Source organism: Solanum verrucosum, unplaced genomic scaffold (genome assembly GCF_900185275.1).
Source record: "Solanum verrucosum unplaced genomic scaffold, falcon-dt-bn FXZP01000125.1, whole genome shotgun sequence".
NCBI classification, from domain to species: Eukaryota; Viridiplantae; Streptophyta; class Magnoliopsida; order Solanales; family Solanaceae; genus Solanum; species Solanum verrucosum.
The window spans coordinates 2,020,974-2,037,429 of record NW_026019923.1 but is presented as its reverse complement, the minus strand read 5'-3'; the positions used below and the strand labels follow the sequence as shown (position 1 = coordinate 2,037,429).

Genomic DNA, 16,456 nt, shown 5'->3' with positions numbered 1-16,456 from the left:
CATTCATAAATAAAATATAAATATTTTGTTAAATTTTAATCAACTTAAGTCTAACTTTACCATTTTCTCAAGCCTAACACTTAAATTTTAGCCTAACTATTACAATCCTAAGGCCAAGTCCATCAAAATCTATTACTTTAGTCTTTACCTACCCTACATCACATAAGATAGTCACACTTTCTCTTACTTGAATCACTTTGTTCGTGTAATAATAACTCTAGTATTGCTTAATTATTTAATTGAACCGACAATAACTTTCCTATTGATTGTTCATGTACTAGGTGTTTGTGTCTATCGAAATACGTATGTCCTCAATTTTATTTTATTTTTACTTTCAAACCGAAAAAAACTAGGAAAACTGAACCAAACAGACGGTTACATCGTTTGATTTGATTTGGTTTTAGAAACTTAAAAAACCGATTAGATTGGTTTGATTTAATTTTAACCAATAATCAATCCAAACTGAACCACGAACACCCCTACTTGGAGATATGCACAATTGGTTGACATTTTAACAAAATGGTTATTTCTTAAAAAATAAAATAAAAAAGTAACCAGTAAATACTATTTTTATTTAAGGAAAATCAACTAATCGGGTCGGGTAAAGTTTCGGCTCATATTGAAACGGGTGGAATCCCCAATCATAAATATCAAAAGCGAGGGAATTCCAAAAGACGAGAGGCGGCAAAATTTACCAAATTTGTTGAAACACATCTAACTCTGTCTCTCTTCTCCATCCCCAAACACTGAACAGTTTCATAATCCAAATCTACCATGGATATACTTCGAAATCTCTATATAGAGCTACGGATATTCAGCTTCTCATGATTGTTCTGAAGTTCTCCAGAGCGTTGTTGATTTAGATTGATGTTTCAACTTGATTATGCAGCATCGGTTATGACTATTTGAGATCTCTTTCATTGATGCTTTTGAGGTGATTTATGTGCTACTTGTAGTGGAATTGAAGTTTATTTGAATTTATAACATTGATTATGATATCTCTCCCCCTGTGCTATTGATTATGAGTACATGAGATCTCTCTGTGATTGAGATAGTTATTACTTGAAAACATGAAAATAGATGATTTTGAAGTGATTGATGTGCTAATTGTAGTCGAAATGAAGTTTGATTTCACAGCATTGATTATGAGCACATGAGATCTCTGTCACTGAGATGTTTGTTAAGTTATTATTTGAGAATATGAAAATAGCTGCAGTTGAGGTTACTGATGTGCAAATTGTAGTCGAAATGGAGTATAGTTGAATTTATAGCATGATAAAGAGTACATGAGATCTCTCTGGCATTGAGATATTTGTTAAGTAATTATTTGAAAACTTGAGAATAGATGCTTTTGAGGTGACTGATGTGCAAGTCAAAATGAAGTTTGTTTGAATTCACAGCATTGATTATGAGTACATGAGATCTATCTGTCATTGAGATATTTGTTAGGTAATTGTTTGAAAACACTTAATTGATGCTTTTGAGGTGTTTGATGTGCTAATTGTAGTCGAAATGTAAGTTCATTTGAATTTACAACATTGATTACGAGTACATTAAATCTCTCTGTGATTGAGATATATTGTTGGTAATTACTTGGAAACATGAAAAATAGATGCAGCTGAGGGGATTGATGTGCAAATTGTAGTCAAAATGAAGTTTAATTGCATTTATAGCATGATAATGAGTACATGAGATTTCTCTGTCATTGAGATATTTGTTAGGTAATTACTTTGAAACATGTAAAATAGATGCAGTTGAGGTGATTGGTGTGCAAATTGTATTCCCAATGAAGTTCTTTTGAATTTGTAGCATTGATTATGTGTACATGTTATTTCTCTGTCATTGAGGTATTTGTTAAGTGATTGTTTGAAAACATGAAAATAGATGTTTTTGAGGTGATTGACGTGTGAATTGTAGTCGAAATGAAGTTTATTTGAATTTATCGCATTGATTATTAGTACATGAGATCTCTCTGTGATTGGTATATCTGTTAAGTAATTACTTGAAAACATGAAAATAGATGCCTTTTGAGGTGATTTACGTGCATGGTAGGTGTAGTCAGATTGAAGTTGTAACACAGTGATATTAACATCGATGGCAATTTCTAGAGGAATCTGCAGTCGGCAGCGGGATTTTGCAGTGATATACATGTTTCTTTGCGAGGCGAATATATATGCCTTTATGATTGCTTTATTACTAGTTTGTAAACTACAAATTAAAGTGTAAAGTGGTTATATGTTGATCGTGGTTTAAGATGAATATTAGTTATTCCGTTAGTTGGTTTCCTTATATATCTTGGTGTTAATGTGCTTTAGCTCGAAAAGAACGAGCTATATGAGTTTGTTTGCTTCTAAAATCTCTTCTTCATATGTTCTGTATGTCAAAAGCTACAGAAAGTTAATGACAGATCCATTGAGACGTCAAACTCAAGGTCTTTTGGCTCAAATATGAAATCAGATATATAGTTCAAAATCCACTCTCTCACTCAAAATTATTCGTTCTTAAATTTCAATATGCTAATGCTACTGCACATGTTTATGCTCATCTTATTGCTAATTCCTATGTACAGGTTGAGAGATGTTCTCCATGTTCTTCCGATGACAGTTAATAAGGTTTTCTCAGCTTCAAACAAAGGTATGATGTAAGAACAAAACAGCTGTTAGGACTTTAAGTGTCTTTATGCATCTACTTTCAGTTGTGATTTTCAAAACTGTATGTCTAGCTAGTAGTTGCAAACAGCAGATGCGTTAATAGATGTATTTCCGTGATGTCTTGGCTGACTTATGAAGTATGAATAGGGTATTAATTCAAGCTAATCTCTACCAGGGTGCTAGTATCATGAATAGAATGAATATATTCGTATACTCCTTGCTAGTCCTGTTTTTTATATTTACCCTTGAGTCTTCCTTATGTTTAGTTGAGACAGTTCACATTATAACGTTGTTTACTTGTTCAAACTATTGCTACTTGATAACATGTTGGTGCAGCTCCCGTCTTTAACAAAATAGGGTTTATATATATTTTTGCATGCTCGTATATAAAACTGCTTTTGCTTACGAGAAACCGTTCCTTTTACATATTACCACGAGATTTAGTTTTAATATTTGCCTCATGTTTTGTGCCGGGGTGCCAAACTAGTTTTTGTAAGTTAGGAGCCCAGTGTACTGATTGCCATGGAAGAGAAACAATTTTTATTACTCTTTCTATCCTTTGAAGGGAAAATGAAAACTAACTAAATTTGAGATCTCACTGGGCTAAAAGAGCACTAGCCTGATGAAGAATTCAATGATTGTTGGTAATAAAAATGACCACCCTAAGTATCAGCTACAAGTAATCGATTATCATCTCATTTACTCTCTTGCTACAACTTACTTACATGTTAGAGAATACCTATCTTCTTTCTTTTCTAAGGTTTAAAACATCATGGTACTGAATGTTGTTAGCTTCTTCAGCCCGGATGGCTGCCTTGCTGATTCAGTTGGACACTGTACCCTAGTTTTCATCTGGCTTTCCTTTTGTCCTAGTCAACTTGCTGGCTGGAAAGTGCAACCTTGCCATCAGTGGTCTTGGGGCTCGTAACTTCTTGTCAAAACCCCTCACACAAACAAATCCTGCGAAATACGGTTCTTTATCAGAAAACAAATAAAAGGTTTTGCAGTTAGGGATAACACTTTTTTCCCCTAGCTACATGAACGATTACTACTTCCTTATACTTTTGTTTTTATGATTTGCTCCGAAGAGTAAGGCAAAAAGGAAACTCGCTGACATGCTTGGTGCTTATGCCGGCTTAATTTGAGTCTTTTTGAATTTGCATAATGATGTAACATGCATGCTTTTCATTGATTTACTTAGTAGAAATGGATAAGAAGCTAAGACAAGCATTTGGACCTCTGTGAACCTGAGGTTTTCGATCTACATACCTCTCCAAAAGCAATGTTGGATACTTTCTGTGGTTAGGCCTGATTAACAGAGAACACACTTAATGTTATTTTACTCCCAAATCTTTTTAAAAAATAAATAAGGTTTCATCCTTTAGTTTGTTTACCTTTGAATATTGATGGTATAGAGGTTCCGAAGTAAACTGTCCGTCGTGGCAGATCCCATAGCCAATTTCTTGGGATATCAATTGGCTTGAGGCTGGATTCATGGTCTGCAAACACCTGAGGAATAGCAAAAATGCTACTATTAAAACCTTATCAAATGCAAAATATGCTTGCTTGAGTTAGAGGAAAAGTTGGTTGTATTCACCTCGTTAACCTGGAAGTATGTACCATTGAGCGGAAAGCTACCTCTCATAGCTGTTCTACATGGTATCTGTTAGAAAGTATATTCAGAGATGATCAGAATTATCATATCTTTTTTTTTTTTTTTTTTTTTTTTTTTTTTTTCAGAATTATCATATCACTTTCCCATGACATACACTAAAACAGTTTGTTCTCCTCTTACCAGAATTGTCCCTCTCACAGTTTGAGCATGTGCTTCACGTATGCTGTTGCATGCAAAACATGTTTCATCATCACATAGTCTACCAGTTTCTTGGGAGTTGCACTGTCTTCCCGGTGGCTGAATAGAATCCGATGTTTCACCTGATATGGGTTTGGTACATAAGGGAGTATTAATCTATAGACTGCCTGAGGAAAAGCTAACCTATTTAGCCAAATTACCCTCTACCACTGCAGCACATACTACTACTGAGATTGGAACCTGGGACTTGCTCAGTCCAGCTTAGCTATGCAGAAGTGTTCCTTACAATCATGAGTTCTCTAATTAATCAGCTTACAGATAGGAACCGGTAACTTTGCATAGTTTTAAAAGGGCTCCTCTTATGTGTTATATTACATTAATTGAAATCTTACCAGGTGTCCATATTGCCAGAAGATAGGAGGATGGATCATCTGGTTCTCTTTTCTCGAACTGCAACATGAAAAGATGTAATTATCAGGAGGATCAATTTAAAATTAAGCTTACATGCTGCTTATAGATGGATATAAAACTGATGTAGTATTTAACCAATCAAAAAAAGAAAAGAAAAACTAACCCCTTCAAGAAGAGGATGAGAATCTGGAAGTTCATATCTGTGGATGGAGAAACAATTGATATTAAGTAAAAACAAATTTCATAGCCTAGGAAAAATTGGCTACCCTACTGCATTGGGTGATCTATCAGAAGTTATTTGGAGCATCCACTTACACTTGATGTTCAGTTCTGAGCCGGCTTATATGCTTAAGTTTAGGTGTGGGAATTGAAGCAGCTGCTGGAGTTAAAGCTACTAAGGCTTTTGACATTTCGACCTGTTGAAGCTCCATATTGTTTTGCACAAAGTTCTTCACATTTTGAGTGAACTGTGCCATATTCAATTCAATTGTAGGAATTTCATCAGGATCTTCAAAGCAAACATCTTCAATGTCAATTTCAGGAGCTTCTTGCTCTGGCTCAGGTGAGGCAGGCTCTTCGACAATGGGCTGTGGTGTTGCTGGCACCTCAATAATAGGTGTGGAGTTGATCAATTTAGGATTCTCTAATGGTGTTTGATTAGCCTGGGGTAAGGGCAGCGGCTGTTGATTGAAGTTCTGGAATGGATTCTGGCCAGCTGCATTGTTCTCTGTGGCACTCACTATACTCTTCTCTTCTGGTGCTGGCAGGGCAAGCCTTGCGCTGAAAGAGAAATGTGTCAAGTATCATATATGAAAAAACAGTGCATTCAGTTTTAGACTATGAAATTGCTAATCTAGTTATAATGCATTACTTGAATGTGCTAACAAGAAGAGTCTTAGCTTAAATTTGAAAATGTAGGAGTTCTATCTTATACAAGAAGAGATCCGTGAATATTAAAGTTTCTGCCAGAGTTGCTTCATCACTGAGTGACTGACAGTTTGTCATACACTTCATGGATGAGTAAAATACTACCAGGTTAGCTTAAGTGCAAATTTTATGTTGTCTGAGTAAAGAGTAAATAGATTTGTCAAATCTAGTTTCAGCAGCCACATTCTGGATATGATTCTTTGGATTAGGTGTAGAGAAGCTTGAGAAGAACTGATAAAGATAGACAAACAAGAGAGAACTAATCTCTTGCATGAAAGTATATAGAATAATAGGCAAACCTTGCAAAAGCACTTGCGAAGTGTCTGCATTCTCCTCTCATTGGACATGCGTTGCAGTTGGGTTTGCTTTTTGAACAGAAGACCTAATAAAGTAGCAATGAAATTGATTTAAACTGTGATTGCAGATATACACTAGTTTTAGGGGAGAGTAACTAGTGGTATAGACATACCTTTCCAAAAGTGATCATATGGTAATGTAACTCATATCTGTAATCAAGTAGGATTTGAATAAGTAAATGCATCACTTGATTAGAAGAAAAAATATCTTTTTTAGTTACAAGTACTATGCATGTATATCATTTATTACTCCCTTTGAAGAAATCAACTACCCTAATCTACAAGTCCCTCTGCACTTCCTTAAAATCAAAATATTTTCATCCACTATGCAGTATACTGTTACAATTGGATGTTTCAATAAGATGAAATGGAACCACCTACATTTAACAGTAAATTGATGCTTGTCAACCAGGCTGGGCAAAATATTAGAGAATAGGATGTTACTTACAATGTTCTTTGATCAAGCTTGCAGAGACGTGGCCAGAGGTATTTTTGAATTGACTCCAGCACAGGGTACCTGAAGAAATACAGCAGAGTTAGACTGTGTAGGACACTTTAGAAATTCTTTATGCACACACTACACAAGATACTCACAGTTCCAGAAGATGCAATTGTAGCGACTCTGGCAGTGGCTGCAGGGGCACCCATCCCAGTCTAACAGCTATACGCCCAACATTTGTGTCAACCTTATTAAAGACATGATTAGTGAGAAACACAGGTCATTTCATATTAATTATGTCTTCAAAAATTGGTTCAGAAATCTTACAGGAAAAGCAAGGTTGTGAAGTGTTAAAAGTCGCACACACTCTACGCTCTTCAGGCCCAAGCCCCAGATGCTTAATAGATACTCTCTGATACCATGCATGTGAATTTGTTTAGTCAGTGCAGAGGAATAATAGATAAACATGGAAGAAATTATTTGGTCAATTGAAAGCTTACTTTGCTTTGTCTGGTGGAACGTCTCTCAGCCATTCAAGATCAATACTTCCATGTTCTCTAAAAATCCGATTAAGGAAATCCTGCAATTGTTCAGTTTTCATTGAACAGTCTCTTAAGGTTAGGGAATTACTGTGGTAGATGAATAATGAAGGTATTCAGATTTTAAAACAATTAGGCTGTTAATTGCAATTTTCACTGATGTACCTTGATTCTCTCTGCTAGCATATTGTTCATTCCTCGTTCTCTAATGGTATGGGCTATCTCATTGACATCTGCACACCTCACTGCATCCCAGTCTAGTGAATCCATTGTGTTTGCTGTCTTTTCTCTTTTCTTACCATTGCTCTCAGCCTGTAACCTTAAACTGTCCCAGTCAACATTCTGCTTCTCTTTTCCAGGGCCTTCCTTTTTTGCTTTAGTATTGTGATTTGCTCTGTCTAATGTGCTACCAGCATGGATTTTTCCGTTGTTTGAGTTTGACCTCAAAACTGTGTGCTCAGACTTGCTTGAATCAACAACTACACTGACCTCCTCTCTGACATCTACAATGGCTTCTGAAAATGTTGGTGCTTTTGGTGCTTCTGCTACTCGCTGCGTGTTGTAGTTGCTCTCTTCAATTTGAACCTGTAGCTCAAAATTGACTACTGGATCATCAATTGTTGCTGTGTACACCTTATTTTGATGGTTATCGCGTGAGATGAAAGCCTCACTTATCTCTCCATACGATGCTTGATTTGCAGGTTCTGCTGATAATTTACTTTGTTCGGGCTCACCGAGTTCCCTTGAGGGGTCTGAGAATTTTGCAGCTTCTTCCAAATCGCTTTTGAATTTGGCTTGTTGTGCTCCTGAATTAGACATTGTACATGAGCCCAAATAGCTACAAGGACAGTCATTTCCTATTGAGCCTCTGTGATTCTCCCCATCCTTCTGAATGTGTGAACAACGTGCCACATGTTTTAGTTGGCCATTTATATCCTTTTCCAGTAAGATGTTTTCACTTTTCTGATCCTGGACTCCATGCGATTTCGAAGTCCCTGCAATCTGTAATAATTTCAAAAATGAAGCAGAGCCTGAAAAGTTGCTTGATTCAGTTCCTTCAGAAGTTTGAACAGCTGAAAAATTCGCAGAGTCTTGAGAAGAAAAAATAGAATTTTGAGAAGAGAGCAAATCATCTGGTTCTACTTGATCCCCCAAAAAACTTGTTGCTGCGTTCGCTGTAGCCGATCCATACGTTGTTGATTCATGATGCACACATGAACTTTCTCTAGAAGAACCAGGTTGCTGTAATATAGAATTTTCAGTTGAACTAGTGCAGTTAGTGCTATTTTCACTCGATTCACTGCTGTGAATAGCTGTTTTTTCATCATCTGACTCTGCACTGGAGATTCTGAAAAACTCCTGACCAAGAGTTGTTTGAGTTGATTGATAATCATGCCATCCAATTGTATCATCAGGTTCCAGGGTACTCACTTCAGGTTCTTCAATAATGATCCCTGTTCTCTCTTCGTTCTTTTTCACACTGATGTCTGACTTGAGAGGAAACCGAGCAGCAAGTGTCATGAATGCAGAGCTATAAAGTGGATAAAGTACTTTATTGGAACTCAATATTTTAAATTTCTTAAGGATGTACCAGAAAAGGGAAAACAAAAAATTGTGGTTTCAAGTCTAGCTTACCTAGAAAGGTGGTCTGAGACATTCTGTGTCAGGAAAACTCCAACTACAGAGTCTACAACAGATCCCTTCCAAGGAGAGAATCGCCTGTCTCCTGGCTCACCCAAAGAATAGAAGATATGGTCAATGAAACAAAAGATAACAATGTCACATGCACATCTCGTTTGCTTCTTGTATGGCCCATTGTCAACTATAATTTTATAGATGACTGAAAGAAAAAACAAGGTAACATGGAATCTTGATTGATGTGCAATGCTAGTGTTAGTCATGTCTTCTATTGGCATGACAAGGGTTTAGTTTCAGGTTGTTTTGCATCACAAATGAAATCTATTAATTGATAGTTTGCTAATTTTATATGAATAATGTGTAATGATATAATACTTTTGCATGTGAAGTATAGGGAGACAGTTGCTTCTTCCATCATAATCCACTTCCTCTTTATGGGACCATACATGTGTATATGTCTGTGTCAGGTTGGATTTTAGGTTTCTTTCTTGACCTTACAGGTGCATCTGTGTTTTTCAGGTTGGAATAGTTATGTTTACTTATTGCTAGTGCATCCTTAGAATACAAGTTGGAATATTAAATGTTGACTGCTTTTCTAGTCAAAGGAATCGGGGGATGTTCATTTGATAGTCACTACAAAATATGAAAACTTTATATACTTACCTTGAACAAGACGCATCCGTGCCACAAATGAGTCTACTCGTCCATGAAACACTTCACGTTCTGATTCCCACCATTTTGCCTTGTCTTCATCTGTACCATCAATGCCTTCACTATTTATGTCTTGCAGCAAAAGCTTCCATACCCTAGTGGTCTCATCATCAAGGTCAACCTTGGGCCGCGGTTGTCGTTTTCTGACAAATGGTCCTGCAAAAGGGACAATACTTCCATCTCTTTGATAAATAACAAGGGCATTTTCCTCATATTGGTATGGATGGATGCTTGCTCTATTCAAATCGAGATGCTGTAAGCGTTCAGCAATTTCATCAACCGGAGATCTCCAAGTTATAGCTGGTATGGAACCTGCATTCAATTTCGTGAGCAATTAAAGTCAACATCTTATTTGATAGGTTATCTGAAAGTTAAAAATATAGCTTCAACTACCTCTTGCATTTGTTGTGAACTGTGATTGGGCATACATATGAGATGCTGTGGAACTGACTAGGATGCTTCTCTTTGACCTCTTTTTTGTTTTCATTATTGCACGGGTGTCGGCAACCAGGGCTTCCATGCATGTATTAGGCTGATCTGAGTTTTCATATCTTTCTCCAAATTCAGATACCATTGTTTCTTTGACTGAAGAAGTAGGAAAGTGTTTACAAATTTCAAGCAGTGATGCTAGGTCACGTACTTTACTTATGTTTTTTGATCTTTTTCGTCTTAACCCCTCTGCTTCCACAAATGCTGGTACAAGTTCCCGATTTGGCATTAAGTTATTAGCATTGTCAGTTGAAGATGTACTGGCTTGGGAAAGACCAATGTTGCTCTGAGACAAAGACAAATAGTTAATTTCACATGTAAAAGGCTTAGAGTAAGATGTTGCTGAGGGATGGCCCTTCTCTGTCCTCTTTTTCTTGTAAATTATAGGAAAATGCATCCCTTCGGTACTCTGAGCATAAGGTTCAGTTGCTGGGAGAATTGCTTGATATGCCTGCATGGAGTTGAAATAGGCTCCCCTGATATTTGTGCTGTAAAGTTTTGCTTGATCAGTTCTAAAAGAACGTCGTCTTTTCAAGGCTCTCTCTGGTGTTTCCGGGATCAAGCATGCACTGCTGCTGCAGTTGGAACTATTCGGGCTCTTTGGTGTCATTTCTAAAATGCTTGCCAGTTTATCATGAGTTTCATCTGAGAAGATGATTTTACACTTCCCTCTTGAGATTCCATTTTGTTTGTTCATGGTAAATTTACCATGATTCAGGCCAATCTTCTTCAGAGTGGAAGGGCCAGGGTGTGACATTTCATGATGAGTTTGGCAATTTTTCAGCTCCTGATTTGAACATGTGAGGTCATAAACTGAGCCCAGTTTTGTTTTTGCTGTTGTGGCTTCAATACCCTTTCCAGGATTCACACTAGAATTGGATTGATTCTCATGCAAGTCCTCCACAGTTGAAGATGGCCAGTGTAATGAGTTTTCATCACTTAATATGTTTTCAGAATCAAAATTCAATGATCTCCTGGGGTATCTTCTTGGTCGAGAAACATTTGGTGGATCTATGGTTCCCTCTTCGGCAGGATTTGGTGCAAACTTGTTGACTTGATTTCTTCTTATATAGGTCCTCCTTGCTCTTTGGATTTTTGCAGAACTTGGAAGATGGCACTCATGTTTAGTCATGTAGTTTACCTCGTCTGAGGGTGTGCCTGGAGGGTCCTCAATCTTGTTTCTTTGGACATCTTTCCTCTTTTCTTTTTTTGTTCCCATTGAACTGTGCTGCTGGGGAGTTTTTGGTTTGGGAGTCCTTTTATGCTCGCCTTCTATTACCACTTTAGGTCGGTGCTTCTTCCTTCGTTTCTGCTGTGGTGTATTATTCTGTTCAGCATCCTGATCGACTACCTTGTCAATCATGTTCTCCGACAGTTCTGATATGTTCAAGACCAGCCCCGACTTCTCTGTGTTCTGTTGGAGATCATTTGCTTCTGCCCTCTTTAATGTATCTTTGCTTGACTGTACGTGTCTTGGTATTGGTGTCGCGTTAATGTCTAGACTTGGCTCATCAGATGCTGGCCCTTTCTTCTTGATCTGATATGGTGTTATTGGTTCAAATGGGAATGCATTGTTGCTGCTCGAGTCCTCATCTGTCATTCTAGTTGGTGAATTCAGGTTAAAAGGGAATCTCGAGCAAATAGAGCTTCCATCTGCATGATAAGCACCTTTATTATATTAGTAAAATGAGGAAATCTCAGAATGGAAACAACTCTTTTTGAACGATTCCAGTTGCCACAGGACTAATTGAGAAAGCATCACTCATTGTATGGTAAATCAGACAAAACACACGTCAGATAGTGGCTACACATCATTGTTAGTCCTCTGATCTAAGTATGAGGAACCTGATTCAGTAGTTCATCTAATTGGAACTTTATAGAGTGTTCACTAGGATGTTCAACTCAATGCTATTAATTTGTCCATTGAGGTAAAGATTTTTCTTTTAACTAAACTGATTACTGATCTTATTCTATTCCGTTCTCTATCCTTTTGCAGGTCTTAGTTATCTGCGAAGACACACCATTGAGCCACATTAAAGACACTTATGACATATACAAGTAATGTGATTGTCGTAACTTTGAAGTTTCTACAGGCATTATGCATTTCAGTTATGCTATATGATGATGAGTCAAATGAATATTTCAATTCTTTACCTGCATCCTGGGAACTGATGAGGGAATTGAAGGAACCATTCACGGCAAAATTAGTTTCTGCATTTGCATTTTCAGTGATGGCTGTAGAGCCAGCAGCATGTGCTAATGCCAAGAGATGTCCGAAAGACACATTGCTCCATTCATCTACATCATCGGTAGACACGTTATTGCACATTTTAATATTGTTCTCACCATACATTTTGGATTCTGCCCCTGCTGCTGCTTCCCAAGCGTCAAAATACTCCGTTACAGTTGCTGAATTCGTCGAACCACAGCATGTAGCCGCACGTTGAGCTTGAGGTTCTTGCAAGAAATCTCTCAACTCTATCTGGTTCACTTGACTTAGATCTTGCCCTTGTGAAATTCTTTGTGATTCCACGCCATTAATTTGTCCTGGCCGATTTTGTTGCCTATTCCCATAGATTGGTGGCAAGCTTGGTTTTGCTGGAGTCATTGAAAACCACGAAGTTCCAATCCGAAAATCATCTGCTTGTGGAATCAAGCTTCCTTCCCTTCCGGCCATACCGCCGCGGCAGTGACCGGTAAAAATCCAATCTTTCTACCTTTATTTCTCTTAATTTGACAGAAATGATAAGCAGAAGTTTGCAGGGCTAAACTCAAAGTAGCCTCTTATAGAAAACAACAAATAAAACTGTTCTATGAAATCATCCTGCAAAAGAAAACCATATAAGGAAATTAAAAAAATTTTTTTGCAGGAAAACAAACAGAACATCTGAAGAATCTTCAAAAGCATAATTTTTAAGAACCACATGTACTCAAATTTGTAAAATTATACCAAAAACATTTTTTCCAGTACAGATCCCTCAAAGACTAGCTTATCTACTGGTCCTGCCATGGTGGAGTCAGTGAGTGGAGGGTGAAAATGAAATGTAATTTAATCAGAAATTCCATTTTAATTCATTCTAACATATCAGTAACAAAATTAGGTTTGATCAGTGACAGATTGTAGCAATCTGGCTGAACAAACAAAATCTGTGTAAGATCTTTAATCCTTTACAAGGAAAATGCTGCTTCTTTTCTTCAGTTTTTTTTTTATCTACAAATTAGAGAAAATTCACATGTAATTAATTGGGTGTTCAGTGAATTCTTACACTCACCTGAATAAATGGAATTCTGCCGGAGATCTTACAGAGGCAGTGGACGGCAAATTAAAGGAAAAAATGAAACTGAGTATTCCATAAAGGGGAGAGAGGGAAAGAGAGAGAAAGTAGGAGAGAAGCCAAACAGAAATACCAGGGCTTTTATTCTTGTATAATACTGAGATAAAGCTCTTTGAGAAACTTACTACTTCCTCTCCCGGTAAACCATAAAATATTCCTATATTTTATTGTTTGTCTTATTTATATATATATTTAATGAATTTAATACAAGCAGAGATAGAGTATGGATTTAGGATTTGAAATTTATGAGTTTTTTTATAATAATTTTAAGTTAATATATGTAAAAATTTGAAATCACAAATCAACTATTTATATAGGTTGAGCTAGAAGCTTGAATATGCATAACGTTTGCTCTAATAATAATATTTGTGCTAAAGAAACTAACATATATATATTTGAGCAAAAATTATTAAATTTTGTGAACTGATATATTATACTCTACCTCTGTTTTTGAGTGCAATGTAAGAAATTGTTTACACTAAAAATACATTTAGCATTAACTCAATGATAAAAGTGTGCGTAAAATGCATATCATTTTGCCATAGTTCTTAATTTTAAGTTACTTGTTTTTGGTATTGTTTAGGATTGCTTGAGTCGATTTATCTCTAATGTAAGAGTAAGGTTTGTTTATATTTTGTTTTCTTCAAATTTTATTTTGTAAAATTACATTGGATATATAATAATAATTATTATTATTATAATTTATATTATTATTTTACAATTTTATCTATATAAACAACGGGTGTGGTTAAGTTTTTCTTCATGCAGCTTACGTACTTTAGGTAAAACATATTAGCCAAGGGTATAGAAGTAATTCAAGCGGTCAAGCAACTTAACACGGCGTGTGAAGCGGCTAAAGAAGACTTGATTCATTTAGGGACGTTTTGGTACGTGAATATCGCATGACCTGTCCACTATATTTTAATTATTATTTTTATATATGTGCATTTGACGCCGTTAGGGTTTCTGGTTGCATTATTAAATTGGTTTGCATGAGTTCCAAGGTCTTTCGCGGCACCGTTAGTGACGCCGTTTATTGTCTGGTCCCCATTCAATAGTACAATGAAGCATGCTTTTCTAGTGTGAGAGGGTTAGTTTCGGTATTTTACTTTTGCTCCATTCGGTGAGCTGATGTGTATTTTATGGATGTGATCAGGAAGGGCCACCGGTTCTTTTGGTCATCATGGGATAACATAACTAAATATTGGAAGGCAGTTTTGGCGGGTTATTTCGTGGGTCCTCCATTCAAAAATCAGTTAGTTTCAGTTTGTTAGTACTGTTACTATTATGGTCATCGTGCGCAATTTGGCGGCTGCGACTTCTTTAAGCAAACTTTGATATTCTCATGTTTCAAAATAATTTTGTTATACATACTTTTTAATTGATAGAAAAAATATATTTATTAAAAAGTATTTACAACTCTATTTTTAATTTTAATTACAGTATTCGATTAAACACAGTATTTTGAACAAAAAAGTTTTATCGTAGAGACTCATGGTTTCGGACAGAAATTTGTATTGTTATTTGGGTAAAATTTGGGAAGACTATTCTAAATCTTAATGAAGCAGATTAGAAGGCCATTTATGTCTTGCTGCCATTTTTTCCTCTTTTATTAATTCTTCTAAAATAGAACTTTGTATTTTCTTTGTTTTATTGGCTTGAAAGCTTTGAGAAACTTTTATTTTGTATTTTGATACTCTCTTTCTTTCATGCATACATATTTTTATATTTAAAAATAATTTATCCGTATCAATGTTTATGAGATGTTTTGCATCATGATTTTCAAATTTTCTTCAAAATGTCTCATAAAATGTAACTAGTTTAATATAAAGGATTTAGATAGATTATAATGTGAGGTAAGGGTGTGGTCTAGTGGTTAATGAAGTGGTTGAGAATCTTGAGGTCTTAGTATTAAAACTTAGTGAAGACAAAAAATATGAAAGTGATTCTTTTCATTTGTCCTAACCTTTGAAAATAGATTTTTGACATTTGTCTACTTAAGCATGCTATGAACATTTTTAAAATTATAAGAACTAAGAAGTATTTTGGTGTGTGTTGTTTATGTTTTTTGGTTTGAAATTACTCAAGATTTGTTTTTTTTTTCTTTTCAATTTTGTAACTTTCTTGCTTTAAATTAAATATATAAAACGGATGAAATATACAATTGTTATTGTTATAGTTATTGATTTAAGATTTTAGAGCAAAAAAGTAAAATATTGATGTAGTTTTGTCCAATGATGACTCAGGATAAGTGATATGCACACATGACTTACCTAACAAGTGTTTTATTTTTTTTTTCTTTAAGAATTGTTATTTTGTTTTTTTATTTGAATGTGCTGAAAATATAATTAAATTCCGCACCTCCAACAAAGGAGGAGCCTATATTTGTTTATACTGGCATTGGTCAAGCAAGTGCTATTTTTAGATCCTCATTGTTATTTAGTGCTTATTATTATTAATTATTTTATTTGCTTTGTATCTTTCTTTACAACTTTTATTTTTTTGTATTGATTTCTTTTTTTTTTTGAGCCGAAATTTATTGAAAATAACCTCTCTACCTTATAAACAAAGGATAAGATATGCGTATATTTCCTCCTCTTCAAACCTAATTTATGGATAATACTAGATACAATATGTTGTTTGTTAAGAGCGGATAAGAATGTTTATTTTGAGAATCTCATTTCATTCTCTTGAAATAACGAGCTAAAATATTTAAATTGTTTGTATTTTGCACCACAATTTCGTCTAACCTCAACTTACTTTACTTATGTTGATTGAACTTGTAGTGCATGCAGCCAATTGTACTTTTGGTTGACAACCTAGAATAAGTCTGCATACAATAGATTCTTGAAAATTAGTCTTTTTTTAAAAATTTTCTTTTGCATATAGTGAAAATTAGTACAGACTATTTTTCAATATTCTTGAAATATAAGTCATTTAAATATTGAAAAATGAATAATGTTTAATAAGAAGGCTAAAATAGACATAACATGTTAAATTATTTATTAGTTTTATAAACTGGACAAGTTTTTAGATATTCTAAAACAGTATAGTGAACAAATAAATATGAAGCGGAGGGAATAATATATTTGTCTCTCCAACTTATACTTTTTCCTGGTCAAGTTTATTTTGAGTTAATATTGAATT

The 16,456-nt window shown here is 35.4% G+C and overlaps 2 protein-coding genes across 2 annotated transcripts in view; one reads left to right on the top strand and one right to left on the bottom strand.

The window, feature by feature from the left end:
* LOC125823997 (uncharacterized) overlaps positions 1 to 16,456 on the top strand; it is a 248,179-nt gene that overhangs the window by 200,365 nt on the left and 31,358 nt on the right. The gene's annotated exons all lie outside the window — the stretch shown is intronic.
* Positions 3,223 to 13,395, bottom strand: LOC125823897 (DNA glycosylase/AP lyase ROS1-like). The gene is made up of 20 exons (XM_049503264.1): positions 13,247 to 13,395; positions 12,129 to 12,798; positions 9,879 to 11,627; positions 9,438 to 9,797; positions 8,772 to 8,862; positions 7,302 to 8,667; positions 7,098 to 7,177; positions 6,925 to 7,009; positions 6,753 to 6,844; positions 6,607 to 6,675; positions 6,272 to 6,308; positions 6,102 to 6,184; positions 5,191 to 5,655; positions 5,039 to 5,075; positions 4,857 to 4,914; positions 4,447 to 4,586; positions 4,249 to 4,314; positions 4,046 to 4,160; positions 3,921 to 3,959; positions 3,223 to 3,611 (listed from the first exon to the last, which is right to left on the bottom strand). Exons 2-20 carry the CDS (start codon positions 12,649 to 12,651, stop codon positions 3,493 to 3,495), a joined length of 5,574 nt encoding a protein of 1,857 aa, XP_049359221.1. The 5' UTR covers positions 12,652 to 12,798; positions 13,247 to 13,395; the 3' UTR covers positions 3,223 to 3,492.